The 15,956-nt window shown below is 47.3% G+C and overlaps 1 protein-coding gene across 5 annotated transcripts in view; it reads left to right on the forward strand.

Moving 5' to 3' along the window:
• The window catches only part of SYT6 (synaptotagmin 6), a 39,772-nt gene that overhangs the window by 10,393 nt on the left and 13,423 nt on the right, over positions 1-15,956 (forward strand). For 3 of the 5 annotated variants that reach the window (XM_010306727.2, XM_075775955.1, XM_075775957.1), the window contains exons 2-3: positions 10,916-11,252; positions 13,115-13,673. In XM_010306727.2, coding sequence (XP_010305029.1) covers positions 10,916-11,252; positions 13,115-13,673 — 896 coding nt within the window. The remainder of the gene's footprint in view (positions 1-10,915; positions 11,253-13,114; positions 13,674-15,956) is intronic. The other 2 variants (XM_075775956.1, XM_075775958.1) reach the window with 2 other exon arrangements.

Consider the following 15,956-nt stretch of genomic DNA (forward strand, 5'->3'; position numbering starts at 1 on the left):
GGATCCAAAATGTCCTGTGCACGGGGAAGAACTCTTATTTTTTTTGCCTGTCTCCTTTAATACGTACACCAGGAAAAGGATGTAGGCATAGGAGTGCCTGACTTGCGGTGGTCAGCAAGCAAAGGTCTCTTAGGGGAAGATGGTGCAGCCCTTTGAGCGGGGATGGTCACAGGACCCTGCGAGTTCAGAACGCACGAGGCACAGACGCTTCTGCCTGCTGATGTGGTCTGAACTCCGGCTGATTGCGGACTACTTAAGACTGTTTCAACTTGCTTGACATTCTGGTTGCCAGAGTCTCAGTGAACGATGAACTGAGTCTATCTTACCACGACAATTCAGCAATTCCTGCGGCAATCCCTCTGTCGCTTATATTCGGTATTACTGCGTAGCAGAGATTTCGCTGAGCTCTTGTTACGGGCGCATGGTATTTTGTAGTTGGGTTTTGGCTGACCAGAACCTGATGTGGTGGAGGTTTCTCCTGTATGCAGCAGGCATGCAGACAGCTTTGGCTTGTCAGCTATTCACGATTCTTTGCACTTTTTTTTTGGCAATTCAATCTTTCTCCATTCTATTGCAGTGAGTAAAGCACAAGCTCCAGGCTACTGAGATCTCCTCTAACGTTGCATTCCTTTGTTTGGCGTATTACACATTTTCATATGTATGTGTTTATTTTTTTTTATCATATATACATATGTATGCGTAAAGTACCTCATTGTCGATTCTGGACTTGAAAAATCACCTTTGGTACTTCCCTCTGAATTACTCTGTTCGGATTTTCTTCTGCTTTTTTAAACTCAGCCTGGTGGACCGGTGCACCTCCCTCCCCTGTATCTGAATGCATTTACCGTCTGTTCCCTGGGTGATAAAAGTACCAAATCGGAAACTGAAAACCACCAGCTAGTAAAGGGTATGCTAGCCTCTATTTTCCCCACCTTTTCTCTGTTTAATGCACTTTAATCAGCTTGCTCAGACCATCAGGTGTGAAGGTCCTTCCCAGCACCGGGGTGCAGCGAGGACAGCACATGCGTTGCCCTGCCCGAGGGAGCGAGCAGCTCGCAGCCCTCCCACCCGCGCGCCCGCTTCCTCCAAGCCAAGACATAGCAGGAGCTTCAGCTGTAGCCTGGCTACGCAAGCAAAAATAAACCCAACTCTCTTTTCTTCTTGCAGGCAGCACGCAATGCAGGTGACTGCTCGGGGGGTGTCCCCGGACCCCGTCTTCTTGCAGGGATGAGCTGCCGCAGTCTCCATCGCAGCACGGGGGAACCAAGTTGTGTTTCCTGGCTGCACCGACACCCAGGCTGCTTGCTGTGGCTGGTGTTGCTGAAATAGTACTTTATTCCATGTGCAAATTTATTGTTTAAGTGTTTTCTCCTTAATTATAATTTGAACCGGAGTTTATAAAATTTGGGAGTTTGCAAGTACTGTCACTAACAAGCTGATAGCTGGTTTCCAGGACAACAAATTACACAACTGTTAAAGGAACAAAACTTTGCGTGAAGTTGTCCGTGTCTCATGTTCTAGTTATTCTCCCAGCTATAGAACCACGTCCCCTAAAGAATTACATTAAATGATGAAAAAAAGCCCTGGCATTGCTTAATGAAGAAAGTTTTGTCTGGACGGGAGTTACGAGGTTGCTGTTTGCACTTGGACCATAAATCATAGTCGCTTGAAACACTGGATCCCTGCAAGGTCTCCTTCTGAAGCAGGTTGTCTTCATACTTAACGTGCAATAATGAGATGGTTTGAATTTTATAATCTTATATAATTACTCTCAAAATAGCTTCTGATTCATCCTTCCCTTTGAAGCTTATAGTTTGCATTCCAATAAGCTCTTGCATGGCAGGAACCCTGTGGTAGCAGCAAATTAATTTTTAAGAAGTTTTTCTTTTTTTCTATCTAACTGAAACTTTGGCATAGCCAGTTTGAGCTGTCACGTCTCTACCTTCCTATAACCCGTTACATAGCTGGGTGTGACAAGGAGATGAGGACGCTCTCGGGGTTCCTGCGGGAGCCCGTGCTGGTAGGAGGAAGCTGGTGGGAACTGATAGCGTGAGACTCGGTGTCCGGGGACTGCCGAAGCACATGAAGAGGATAAATCTCCTTTTAACTTTGTGCAGGAGGAAGGTTGAGTTTGCAGAGCTTCCAAGGGGATATTTCAGAGACTCTGTGAATGTTTCTGCTCAGAAAATTTGCGGTGTTCATCTCATGAGGATTTCCATCCTGCCGCTAGTTTGAGAGGGGGGTTTGCCGTTGAGCTGCATGTGATGAACCGAGCGTGGAAGTGCTCTTGTGTAAAACAATCTGTGAAAACTTCCTGCTTTCACGCTGTTTTCAATTCACTTTCATTGTGCTGTCTCCTGTGGAATTACTTGTGGTTGATGTAGAGTAACAAAACAAGATTTGGGCATGCTCCACAGCAAGAGGCAGCTGGAACCGCTGCTTGCCTTCACCCAGAGAAACTCTGTAAAGCGTACCAGGGTCGTGGGGGTGTGCACAGTGCAGGAGGCTCCCAGGGTCTCTGCGGGTATTTTGTACCATTGTGCTGCGCTGGGCAGCTGAGAGGAATAATCAGTGACTTTTTACTTAATTACCAAGAGACAAACCCACACTGATTTGTTTCTTTCTGGATGGGTCGCCGAATATTTCTGTGACTTCATTTTCCTCTCCCACATACTCTAAGGATGCGGCACTGTCCTCGGCCGGGCGATGCTCCCCGTCCCCTTGCAAGGAAACCTGACAAGCAGCCGAGCTCTGAGCAGGGTGTCAGTAGGTGCAGGTAGAGCCGTAAGGGACCGCTGACACTTGCTCCTGCTGCTCAGATCGCTCCCAGGCTAGGAGCAGTTTGGAGGGTCTCAGTAAACGGTCTCGGAACCTGTGGACCCGCAGGTGATGGATATCCCCGGTGCTCTCCAGGTCTTGCTGCCCGCCTTGCTGCTGCACGGGGGCTGCTCTGCAACCCTTATCCCCACCCACTGCATGAGATAACGTCTGAGGGACGACGGGAGCTCTACTCAATCCATAATTGTTTTCTGACCTGGTCCTTTAACATCTGCTGAGAACTTGATGAAATATTTTCCCCTCACTAACGACCCACACCTCTGTGATCTTGTTTGAGGAGCAGCCTGTGCTGCAGTGATTCGCAACGCATCCAGCTCCTGTGCTCTGAGGCTGCTTGTGAAAAGCAAATTGACTGCAGTTAGACTTTGAAGTGACAGCTGCTAATGGCTTGTCTAGCTCAAGCATATTTCAGGACATGTTCCTATAGCTCATAGCTGCCTAGAGAACACAACCAGTAAATCAAGAAGTGTTGCTGAAGTTGCAAATGACAACCAAATGGCAGCGAGTAGGCCTGAAGATGTGATGATGAAGACCTCAGCAGAGGGTTGACACGCTGGACATAATCCCAGAAAACAGGGGCAATTAGTGAGCAGGCTTGCAGTGCTTCCCTCTTGCAACCGGGGTCTCTGCAGACCCCAGCGCCCACTTAGCCGTTAAATAGAGCTGCTTGCAGATACAAGAACTGAAGCTGTGTTGGGTGACAGGGACAATCTGATCTTTATTATTTGCACATCCCCGTGTCCGTGGCGTGCTCGGGGAGGAGATAAGGAGCTGCCTGAGAACTACATGCTGCTGCACTGCAGCTCGCCTCTCATCAAACGCAGCATTTCACGATTTATAAGAAAGACAGCCGGTTTCCTTTCCAAAATTCTTGTTGCGACGTGCTCTGCTTGCTGCTGCCCTCCCTGGTGCCTTGCAGGGTTTGTGCTGAGCTGTATTCCCAAAGGGGCAGTTCCCTCGCTCTGCTCTGCTTCGTGTTTCGGTTTTGGCTGCGGTGCTGCTGGATGCTGTGCTGCTGCGCTGGTTTAACATTCGGTTTCTGTTCCATCCAGTCCCTGCTCCTTCCTCTGTAAATGGTCAAAGCTGACCGGCATTGCTAAATAAACAAGTCTATAGGTAGGATTTAATGGAAACCTCTTCTTTTTTCCCCTGCTGTTGCCCCGTGCTCCTCTCTGCCCTCGCCCCAGGCATCTGAGATTCACCACAGTTTCTCATGCCCAATTTCCAGCCCTCAGCTAATCAGACTTACATTGCTGAGGTTTCTCAATTGAGAGAAAATTAGATCAGCAGTTGGTGGGTGCCTCACGTGGTCTTTTGTAGCCCCAGAGCTGCCTGTCTTCTCCTCCAGCAATAACTCTCGTAGTAATCCATCATTTGAATGCGTGATCTCTACAAAGCCCTACAGAAATAGAACAATATATTCTCACAAGTGCTGTTGCAATAGAAAAATGTAGCAAAAATGGACAGAGAAGCCTGGAAACATCTCCTGACGTGGTATGAGCAATGGCTGATGTATTACACTGGAAAACCAGTTGCGCAGCCAGTACAAGCGAGGTTAAGGTACATCACCATCACTCCCCACCTCGGGGCTTTGCCACCTCCTGACACTGCTCTTCCAGGAGCATTTGCTGTGGCAAGACGTTACGTGCTCCAAGTCATCGCTCAGAATAGCTGGGAACTGCTTTTTCAGCTGGAAGAAACCTAGTGGGGAAAAAACCAGCCAGACCTCTCCCTGATGCTGAGATTTTCCACTGACCACCAGAAAACTCACCAGGAGGAACTTCTCGCAGGGGTGATCTTGGCAGGATCAGGTCAGACGCTTTGTCTGGGTCTGTGCGTGACAACGGAGCCGTGGCACCCAATGTGCCATGACGGCAGCACCACCGGTGCCCAACCTCAGCAGAAAGTCATGTCAAAGTGCCCGCGCTGCTTTGGTGAGGAGGTTGTGCTGAGGGTGCTCCAGGGCCTGCAGAAACACATCTGTCCTCTCGCAGATGCCGAGGGGCTCCGGGAAGGGGACCACTGGGTCAGTACCACAGGTCCTGGTGGCTGGTGGCCGCTGTGGCATGAGCCTGGCCCCACGCTGGCCCTCAGCCTGTAGCATTTAATTTTTTCAGCCCCCCTTGAACTTCCACTCTAGGTATTCAAACTGTGTTTAACTCCAACAGGTAGTTTAACTCCAACTCCAAATCAAACGTATTTTGTTTTCTCTGGGGGGAGTGGGTGGAAGGAAAGCTAAATTACATCTTCAAGATATTAAATATAACTCTTCACATTAAAATCAGAGCTATCCGTGAATCTCTTAAATGATAGTGCAAGCTACTTCACAGTAATAAAAGTCAATGTTGCCATAATTAGGCCAGTATTGTCTTGCAGTTAATAGACTGTTTTAATCATGGCTTTGTCATATTATTAATCGCTTTCTGTTTGAACTTTGCTAATTATCCCCTTTGGTAACTCAGTTTGGGTATTATGAAGTCATCGGGGACATAAAAGCTGAAAGGTAGTTCCACCATATTCTCTTAATTAGTTCCCATCCAAGATTAAACATAATGGGTGGTTGTGCTGATGAGCTGCTTTCCAAGTGCATGGGTACCGGGGCAAGGGAGGGATGGACTAACCAAGAAATGATCCCCCTTTCCTAAATTTGCTTTTTTAAAATCGCTCCATTGTCCCTTTGTCCTACCCTGGGCCATCTCATCTTTTATTTGAAAGGCAGTAGAAAGGAGTGACCTTCTCAGAAGGTTTATAGTTTTGAATCATTCTGTGAGCTTTGTTGTAAGACTGAATAGCAAGGTTTTTAGATGTTACAAAACCAGTAAAAACACAAACTAAGAAGTCAAGTCAAAAGAGAAACGAGATCATTTGCTAGTGAAGTTGATAGGTTTCAGACCATCTCCTTTGTGCTCTTGGCATCCCCATTGCTTGCTGTTGGCTTCAGGTCTTTTCTGCAGTGAGATTGTTCTGTCAAAGAGCATTTCACTGCTTGAGTCCTCTGCCAAATATTCTCAGTCGTGAAACTTGTTTGTATTTAAATGCTTGAATATAATCTGGTCTCTCAGCTTGCATCCCTTGCCACTGACTCAGGGTGTCCCTGCACGTCCCCATTGCCGTGCTGGTCTTGCCACTGCTCCTGCTGCCCTTTACCATGGGAGAGGGACAGTCCTGGGCCGCACAGCTCCTGAGCATCGTCCAGCCCTCACCGCCTTTCCTTCATAGATACATAACTGCTCCTGCTGCAAGAAAACACAAGCGCAGTGTTGTTTTTGTAACGAGTCAGTCCAAGCTGTTTGTGCCATCTCTGAAGACTTTGATTCATTATTTTCCCTTACGCCAGGCTACAGGGGTGGGAGATCAGCGTCTCCATTGACTCAATTTTGATGTTTAACAGTACCTCCTGCTGCGTAAGTGGTGATAAGCAGTCATTTATCATACGATCATATCATATCTCAGGTACAGCTTGCTCTCTCCTGTTCACTAAAGGAAAGCAGAGCAAAGACCATGATCCGTGTCAGCCTTCCCATGGATGTGCTCGTGTCTATCCTGGCAGCAAGTGGCTTTCTGGTTTAGAAATCTCTTTTTCTCTCCATCAGCTGCTCTGGTGGGGAATCTGTGGCACAACTCATCAAAAGCTCATTCCTGGCCGAGAGGAGTCTTTCCCCCGTTCTCCTGGTGTGGAAATGCTTTTGGTGAAGGTCTCTGCTTTGCAGCAAAGGACCAGGACTGCTGGTGGTGGCTATCGATGGTCACTTCTGGGCCACTGCTGTGAGATGTAATGGTGCTTTGTGTCTGTAGGGATTGGGACAAAGTCTCAGTTCTCTGAGGAGTTTGGGTGCACTCAGAACACAAAGGGTCAGAAATTCACAATTTCTCTTCTGCTTTACATACCATGGTAAACCTCTACCTCCAAAAAGACCTTCATAAGTGAGGTGGACCATTCCTGAAGGAGCCATCTCCATTCCACTAGTTAAATAACAGCTTGGTGCCTTATCCTAAGCGTTATCAGCTCATGCAGGTAAATGTCCATGTCCACGTCCATGTCCTTCCTGCTGCTTGTTCTCCCCTCCCTCCTCCTTAGTCATGCGAGACCTTCGTCATTGCTGCTCTGTAGCCAAAAGCCAAAGCAGTTTCCAGCTGAGGGTTCCTCTGGGAAGGGGCTCTTGCTCCCAGGAGGGGAAGTGAGGCTGGAAAATAGCCGTGTTAAATTTGTATTTGCCACCTCCTCCTTTTAAGCTTTATCTTTTCAATTACAAGTTGTAATAAAATCCATTTTCCAACATGGCAATTCCTGCCGTGTCTCCCAAGGGAGCTGGGCTAGGATGAGGTAGCAGCACCGCGTTAGGTAAGAGCAGGGTGAGGAAAGGCTGAAGTCGTTCTGCGCTTGTACAGCCCTACAAAGCGACAAATAACTCACTGTTATATTTTTTTTGGCGCAGAATAGAATAGAAACATAGTTCTTGTGGGAAACGGCATGGGAAACGTTTGGTGAAACAGAAGCTGAACGATTCCTGTGCCGCTCTGCGTTAGCCAGACACAGACACATCTCTCTTTACCCTTGCTCAGGAAGCCTTGGCTCTGAATGGTGCGCAGGGTGGGATAATCTAAGCAAACAAGCTAATCTTTCCCCTGGGCTGAGGTGTCCTTTTGGTCATTGCTGGCTTTGGAGAAGTCTCTGGGGGAACAGGCCTTACCTCCATCTGCACCAGGAACGCACAAGCAACCTCTGGCACTGGGGGATTTTCTGTGAGATAAGGAATTATCTTGTTTTTATGGTTTCTCATAAGTTAAAGGACATTGAAAGCATAACATTTTGAATACTGGGCATTTTTTAAAAAGTAACTGGTATTTTCAAATTCATAAGAGAAAGCTCATTAAATCAATTAAGGTCAACTCTGTCCAACTGATATTTAAGTTTAATGAGTCACGAAGAAGTCTTGAGGAATTCAGTGTCATCTTCAGACAAGCCAATATTCTTCCCAGGCAGATGCTTAAAAAATGTCTGTAAAATCCAGATCCCTTCTACTTGTGTTTTATGTGAGCTGTCAGAGGAAAGAGTAGGAGGTCATGCATAAAAGTATCTGTGAATCCTGTCAAAGACATTATGAATGCAGCTCAGCAAGAAATGACATGAACTCAGATCTTTCTCAAGCTGGCAACAGGTTTTCAGATGGGATAACTGATTATTTCTGATTATTTCCATTAATGAGTCTGGTGTGCTAGCAGATTCATGCATGCTATATAACTTCTTAGAATGGGCAGAAGTATCTTAACAGAAACTTTTCTGTCATGTAACAACTCCCAGCAGTGATAGATTCGGCACTGTAACTAATTCCTTTCTAACAACATAGTCCAGGTTCTTCGGTTTTCTTATGAAACTGTTTGACACGGAGTTTCCTGGGCACAATTCCAAGACTTAAAGTATAGGAAAATGGTACCTCTGCATTCTCTGTTTTGGTGAGAATACATTTGGCCAAATCTCTAAGGAAGCTCCGCTGCTGACTTGTACAATCCTATTTATTATTGAATAAGACAGGACCTATTTATTCACCCCAGTAGTGATCGGTATTTCCACCTTGCAGCTACAGCAGGAAATAAATGGTGCAGTCTGACCTGTACAGGAGGCTGGTGAGGAAGAGGAAAAGTTGCAAAAACTTCTGGATGGCATTTATTCTTTCCATCTGCACCTACTGGCAGCTTCCAGGCCTTCTTTTAGAGTTAAAGAACCTGTGGGCAGTCAGGAAGCTTTGCCTCAAGCTCTTAGTGGATTTGCTAAGCCAGGTAATTTTGTGGAAAAACAGTGCATTTCCTCTGGGATATCAGAAACAACAGATGGTTTCCCAGGTGTTTGGTAAAACTGCCTTGTTCCGGTGTAGATGTCACATTTTGTGTCTGATGCTTCCTTGAGATTTCACTTATAAGAACTGATGCAAAAATCCTAAATATATAGTAGCTGTTGTATTCCCAGATAGCACGTTAGCAAAGTTTGGTGATATAAATTTGAATACTTTGCTGTTATGGTTTGTTGGTGGTGGTTGTGTTTTTTATTATTTTTTAAAATAATTTTTAAATTCAGCTATTTTGTCAAGATAAAAAACTAGTCTTTCCTCATATTTCATGGATTGTCTAAGCCTTAAGCATTAAATGTCTTATTACAGCTGTACAAAACTAAACTATATGACCAAAGGAAACAGAAGGGCTTCTATTTAAGGTAAAGCTTATGTCAGGGGTCACATTTGTAGTAGCTATGATGAAGCACAGATTCAAGTTTCCCAGTTTATCTTCTAAGAGCTAAGCTGCCTGGTAAGGATGGATTTTGTGGGAGATATTGTTTTAAATGCAGTTTTTGAGAGAACCTAGCGTTTCTTAGAGCTCCTGGAGGTGAGAAGCTGTTTGCCCTGAGAGCATCTAAACGTGATCCGAAGAGGCGCAGTCAGCTCACACAGACAAAACCGAAACACTCCTGTCTGTGGCCGTGGACGTCGGCGTTAACTGGCTTTGACAAAGGGCCGCTCCGTGCTCTGCCGAGGGGGGTCGTGCAGACCCCGCGGAGGGGGAACAGACCCGGGTCCCTTCCCGGGGTGCTGCCGCAGACGGCTATGTCCCACCGCACCGTTTGAGCTGCCGGGGCACGGCCGCTGTCCCACACCTCCCACCCGGGATGGGCTCCGCTCCTGTTTGGGACCAGCCCCGTGCCGCAGAAGAGCGGCTGTGTCCTGCTGATCCCCTTCCACCCAGGATGCGCTGGCTTTCTAGCAGCTACACCTGGCCCTGCCTCCATCACCTAATTTTACAAGAGGCTCATTATACTCGCTAGGAGTCATTTCAGCTGTGACTCCTTAGACAATCCAGAAACACGCACCTCTTGGGCGGTGAATTAAGTAGCTGCCGCCTGTTTCACATGCCAACGCAAAAGATTTATGGTCTGAGTCTACACATAAACAGAGGAGAGTAAGAGGCAATGGTTATTCCACATAAACTTCTGGAGCATTTGATATTTTTTTGCCTGTCTCTCTGTCCTGACTTGCACTGAGGTAATTTAAGGAGTATAGCGTTACTGGTTGCTACAAATAACACAGTGAGCAATCAAGGAATTGTCCTTGGACTCAGAGTAATCTGTGAGTGAATTGTCTGTAGTCCTGACAGTGCAGACTTGACTCCAGTGCAAAACCTGTCTTCATCTTCAGGGACTGGTATTTGTGATTCTGAACTGTTGGAATTTGGGGTTGGGTGGGAATCTGGGAATTAATACACTAAGAAAGGAACTAAAAATAGCCAATGTTTTCTCTTTTTGAAGTGTTGTGAATCATTTCACAGCCTAGATCGTGTGTGTGTATATATATCTATATATATCTATATATATCTTCCTTTTTTCCTGACTCTTCAGCCATAGGTATGGAAGCTCTTTCCTCTCCAGAAAAAGACTGAAATGCTAAAATACATAGTGTATGAGGTAAAAGTGACTCAGAGAGTCAGAGAACATACACAGCTTCTGTGCTATTCAGAATAAAGAAGAACGCGTCGTACTTTCTGTACAGCCTTTGGTTTCACTGCATCAGCAGCTTGTGATTTTAATTTTTTTTTAATTGGTATTTACTTTTTACTCCCTATGGGCACAACAATCTGCTTCCAGGATCATGGTAGATAGATTTTTTTAATATAATGTCTGAACACCTGTGGTATGACGCACTGGACCTTGTTTCTATCATTCAGTTCTGCAATTCTTCTCAGTTTCAGGCTCAGCAGTTTGCCAATGCCACCAAACAAACCAAGGCTGATAATTTATAGCCAATCTAAGCATCATGGTATAAAACGTCATAGCTCGGCCATCTGGAGACGCCCATTTCTCCCCAGATGTGTCTGGGGCAGGAATCGGTCCCAGATCTGTCAGGTGATGCGCACCTGGGTTTGACTCTGGCTTGCAGAACCTGCTAAGAGCTCTCCGTTAGTTGTGATACAAGTCGGTTTGGACCATTTCTTCCCTTTACTTACGGCTTTCTCACCATCTTTCTTTTCTCTCCTTTTCTCCTTTCCCCTTCCTCCCCTCTCCCTGTTGCTGTTGCCTTCTCTCCCCCTGTAGAGCTCTCCGTCAGCCTCCTTGCAGTGATAGTTATTGTGTGTGGACTGGCCCTGGTGGCAGTTTTTCTGTTTCTCTTTTGGAAGCTGTGCTGGGTTCCTTGGAGGAACAAGGCCATTTCTTCTAACCTGGCCGTCTTGCAGAGCGAGGCGGACTGCAATAAGGAGAACATGGCGGACAAGCTCAAGGACACGGGTGCCCTAAGTTTCCTGGAGGCAGCGGTGAAGATCAGCCACACATCGCCAGACATCCCTGCAGAGGTACAGATGTCCATGAAGGACCACATCATGCGGCGCACACGGATCCAGAGGCAAACAACGGAGCCTGCGTCTTCCACCAGGTGAGCGGGACGTGGTGCTCTGCAGGGATGCTGCGCCGTGGGGCGGCTGGCAGGGCGGGAGCAGCGTTGGATGGAGCCTGAGGTTCGGATACATTCGGGGAGGGTAAAGCAAGCACTCTCACCTACATGCTGGGTTACTTTCCAAAGATTGGTCATTAACCGATTAATGTGTTAAGACTGGTTTACCATGGGCCCCTTTTAAAAAAATCAAGGATTCAAGCCCCGTTACTGTGCCTTGACCTCATTGTGTCAAGCTGTCAGTATACTTTGGCCACTTTAATTTTGTTCCAACATGAGAGGCAGGCTGAAGTATCAATGATGGTATGCTGTCAGACAGAATTAGACCTTTTTGTTCTCTCTTGGTTTTGTGGCTCAGAGCAGAAACAATTAGATAAGCAGAATTGACGTATTGCTCGCTGCACAAGCTTAGAACCAGCTGCGCTCAGTGCTTGTGCTCAAGTGTGCAGGGACAGAGATGTCAACATCACATTAAATCATGATAAGGCTGTATGAATCTTGGGATACCTTGGCAAGCACACTGAGAAATACGGTACCTCTTCCTTGACACAGAAGGCTGTGAAACTGGGACAGGAAAAGGTGATCGCAGGGTCCTGGCTGTGCCCCAGCACTTCTGCTTGCTTTGTTGGCCGTGCCCATGATGTGTGCGAGAGTGCAACTGTGAAAACAGACATTGCTCAGAAAATTGGCTGCAGTATTGCAGAATTAATAAGGCACCGATCACAGCCTTCTGTCTGAAGAAGCTGGAGTTTAAATCAACCACCTGCAATTGTGCCACGTACTCTTTCATTTAACTGCACCACTTTTTGGACAGCTGATTGCCTCTCTGTCACGCACACGCTCGTTCAGCTTTTATTACACATTTCCAATGGAGGAGAAAACAAAAGCTCAGCCTGTCTGAATTAGGACAAACAACGTGGAACTTGGTTGTATGTGGGAAGGTTTCAAACCCACTTTCTAGAGCGAAAGAGCCCGGCTTGACTCATGGGCAGGCAGCCAGAGCTGGGGACGCTGGGGAACGACCTCAGCGGTTTGGGATCTCTGACTCACAGCCCAGCCTAGCCCAGGCCAACATGCCTTGGAGGAACCTGCCAAGGAGAAGTGAGGTCTCTGAGCACCACATATCACTGAAAGCTAATGCTCTGGCTGCACAAGTTCTTCATATGGTTAAACTTCATATACTGCTCTTGTAAACACCCGATAATCTGAATTAATGCCATGAGTCCACAGAAAGCTTTTATGCTTTGCTTAGATAAAGCTTTGCTTACATACAGTTTTCCTTGTGCTCAAGGCAAGAGACAGCTTCAGATGAAGCTGTGTGTTCCTCCCTGTCGAGAGTTTATCTATCAGTTTCTGATGGGATTCTGTTGGAGAAGTTTGGAAGCAGCAAGACCCAGAACAAAATCTAACTTTCTGAGATGGTTGTGGTTCTCTTGCTTTGAAGGTTTTTTTGCCTGAGGGAAACTTAGTGCCAGTATCTTGGAGTTGTAAGGGCTGAGAGTGGGAAAGAGTCTTCACATTGGGTTGTCTATGGCTTGGTAGAGGAGTTGTCTGGTCTCATATATTTAGCTGTGGGCTGTTACCTGTGTAACGGGTGAAAAAAATGCAGCTTGCTGCAAATACTCTGAAAGGTAGGAAATTTGCTGGATTGGTTCTATTGACCACTGGAGGTGTTCCCTTCAGTGTTCATTTCCATAATGTATGTGGTTTCTGTACAGAGGTCAGGAGCACCTATTGCATGTGTTTTTGTGCTCTTCCTGCTTTACTAGCATTAGTAGTCCAGGAAGAAAAATGAGCGAAATGTCCTTGGAAAACCATACAGCTGTTGTGTCTTCCTCCTGCAGGCACATCTCCTTCAAAAGGCACCTTCCTCGGCAAATGCACGTATCCAGCATGGACTACGGCATGGACCCACCAGCAGTGGCTGAACAGCCAACCAGCATCGGTCGCATTAAGCCCGAACTCTATAAGCAAAAATCTGTTGACTCTGAGGACCCCAAAAGAGAGGCAGCAAAGACCTGTGGGAAAATTAACTTCACTCTCAAGTACGACTACGAGAATGAGACGCTGACTGTCCGAATTCTCAGGGCTTTTGACTTGCCAGCCAAAGACTTCTGCGGCAGCTCAGATCCTTATGTGAAGATCTACCTCCTGCCTGACAGAAAGCGCAAGTTCCAGACACGAGTCCACAGGAAGACTCTGAATCCCACCTTTGATGAGTCCTTCCACTTCCCTGTGCCCCACGAGGAGCTGGCAAGCAGGAAGCTCCACCTGAGTGTCTTTGACTTTGACAGGTTCTCCAGACATGACATGATAGGAGAAGTTATCCTGGAGAACCTGTTTGAGGCCTCAGACCTTTCCCGGGAGACTTCTATCTGGAAGGACATTCAGTACGCGACGACGGTGAGTGTTTGCCTTCAAAGCAGAGGTGACCCTCCAAAGGTCATCCCTGCCCCGGGAGCGTTCGCAGCATGGTGCTGCGGCGTGGCGCGTGGTACCTGTGCGTGCAGAGGATGGGTACCGAGTGTGTGGTGAGCAGCTCCAGGGCAGGATGGGTTGGGATTCTCATTTTGGCTGGACTACCTAAGGGATAAGTCCTGCATAACTGCCAGCTGATGGGCTTATTGCCAGGTGGCACCTTAGCCCTGTGGACCCACACGTTGCACGCAGGGGTGGCAAAGGCTGTTGTACATACACGCCTGTCAGCTCTACCGCAATCCCGGTTTACTGGAATCTCATCCCCTTACGTAGTGACTGTTATCTTGTTCACAGCGAGTCTCACTGATAACAGGTTTGCTAAAAAACAACCAAGGGGTTCAGTATGTTCCCTGTCGGACCTTCTGTCGGCATGTGGAGGGTCTCAGGTTCTGGTTGTCTGCCACATGCACGTGAAAACAGTAAGAAATAGCTCTGGAGGGCCACTACCAACCCATCAGAGGTACTGGGCTTTACTGAGAGCGTTGTCTGATGTGTTGCTGGCAGCTCTTCCAGAGCTTGATGTGGGTCTTTTAGTAGTTCTGTTGAATTGCCTCTGAAAACGAAGCCACGCATGAGAGCAGGAAAAGTCCCAGCCACTTTCAGTGTTGCAGGGAGCTGGCAAGAGAAGCCACCTTCTCACATTGATCGCTGAGTGTAGAAGCAATGACATTAACCTCTGCATAATAGCTGTCTGCTCCTCCACTGTCCTCCCAGGAGGACCTGGCTGGTTCTGAGGGCAAACAAATGATTGCACTGCTTTGCAGTTGGACACCAAGTCAGTCATCGTCTTTGTCATTTCATGTTGTTATTTCTGAAACTGGAATATGAGATGTCTTCACCCCTGTGGCTGAAAGCATGTGCCCTGTCAAATCTTTCATAGTGAGTGGCATAACCCCATGACTTGCAAAAATCTGTCCTGCAACTTCCTTCGTAGCTCATCTCACACCTTTGCTCTCCCACTTTCTGTATTGGGGAGTGAACTGTTAAATATAAATATTTATTGCATTGTGGTCAGCAGCATCAAAACACATTTGCTTTGTAACTCTGCACAGCTTTTTTTCTCAGTACCTTGCTCCTCACCCATTGTACCCCTTGGTCACTACTATTAGTGCTTGTTCTTTCATTGTAGCATGTTCCTAACTTTCTACAAGAGCTGTGAGGTCCGACATGCGTGTGCAGCACTGCATCCTATGCTGTTGTGCCGCAGCTGGGACTCGGTGCAGGAGCTCAGCGCCGAGGCACTGTGGGGATTACGATGTGCGTGCAGCGTGTTGGTCCTGGTAGGTAGCTCTCAGGCTAGCAGCTGCCCTGGTAGGGCGCAGAGAGTGGCCGTCACGCTTCTGTGGTGGTACAGCTTTTGCTATGCCTGTCTAAGGACATCGAGGTATACGTGATGCCCGCCAGGTACCCCGGGGCATTGCTGGGAGCGTGCTACGAGCTGCTGCTGTCTCGCCTTTTGAGCATCTCGCCTGCAGGCAAGGTGGGAGGGAGGCGCAGGATCAGCCGCAAGGAAAGTCGATGGTATTTAGTTAGCAGGGTGTTTACAGGTCTTGGCTTTCGATCAACAAATAGCCATGTCTGTTATGATTAATGGATGGTAATGAAAGGAAAACCACTGACAAAGAGGCAAGCAGGCATCAGGCACATCCGTTCGCCTGGCAAAGGGTTGCTAGGAGAGGAACGAGGTGCATCACACTTGCGGATGCCTCTTGGAGGCATCTGCCCCTTTGCATCTGCTCTGCCTCTGAGACTCAGCTTGCCGTCAGCTCTGCAGGCTGACTGTGACGTGCCGTGGTGTTGAATCCTGGGGTGAACTCATTTGTGTGGTGGTGGGGAGTTTCCCTTTCCTTGCTCTATGATCAGCATACAAAGTGTGGTAAGCCTGGAGAGTTCAGAGGGAAGAGATCTGTGGGCAGGAGTGAAACTGGGAAGGGGTAACACTTGGTCTTACTGGAGGAAAAGCACATAAAACACAAAGCGGCATGAGAAGGTTATGGAGTTTTTAACCTACGTATGTTCTCTGTTTTGCTGGGATGGTTCTGCAAGAAATAGTGGATGTTTTCCTAGCTAAGTAAACTAATTTAATGGGGAAAAAACCTCCACAAAACCAGGTGGAGAGACACCAACAGAAGGGTTGTTGAGGGAGAAGCCTCCAAAGAAGATGTGAGAGGAGCACAGCCAGCATCATGTCCGTGACACATTGTGTAG

Source organism: Balearica regulorum, chromosome 25 (genome assembly GCF_011004875.1).
Source record: "Balearica regulorum gibbericeps isolate bBalReg1 chromosome 25, bBalReg1.pri, whole genome shotgun sequence".
Taxonomy (NCBI): Eukaryota; Metazoa; Chordata; class Aves; order Gruiformes; family Gruidae; genus Balearica; species Balearica regulorum.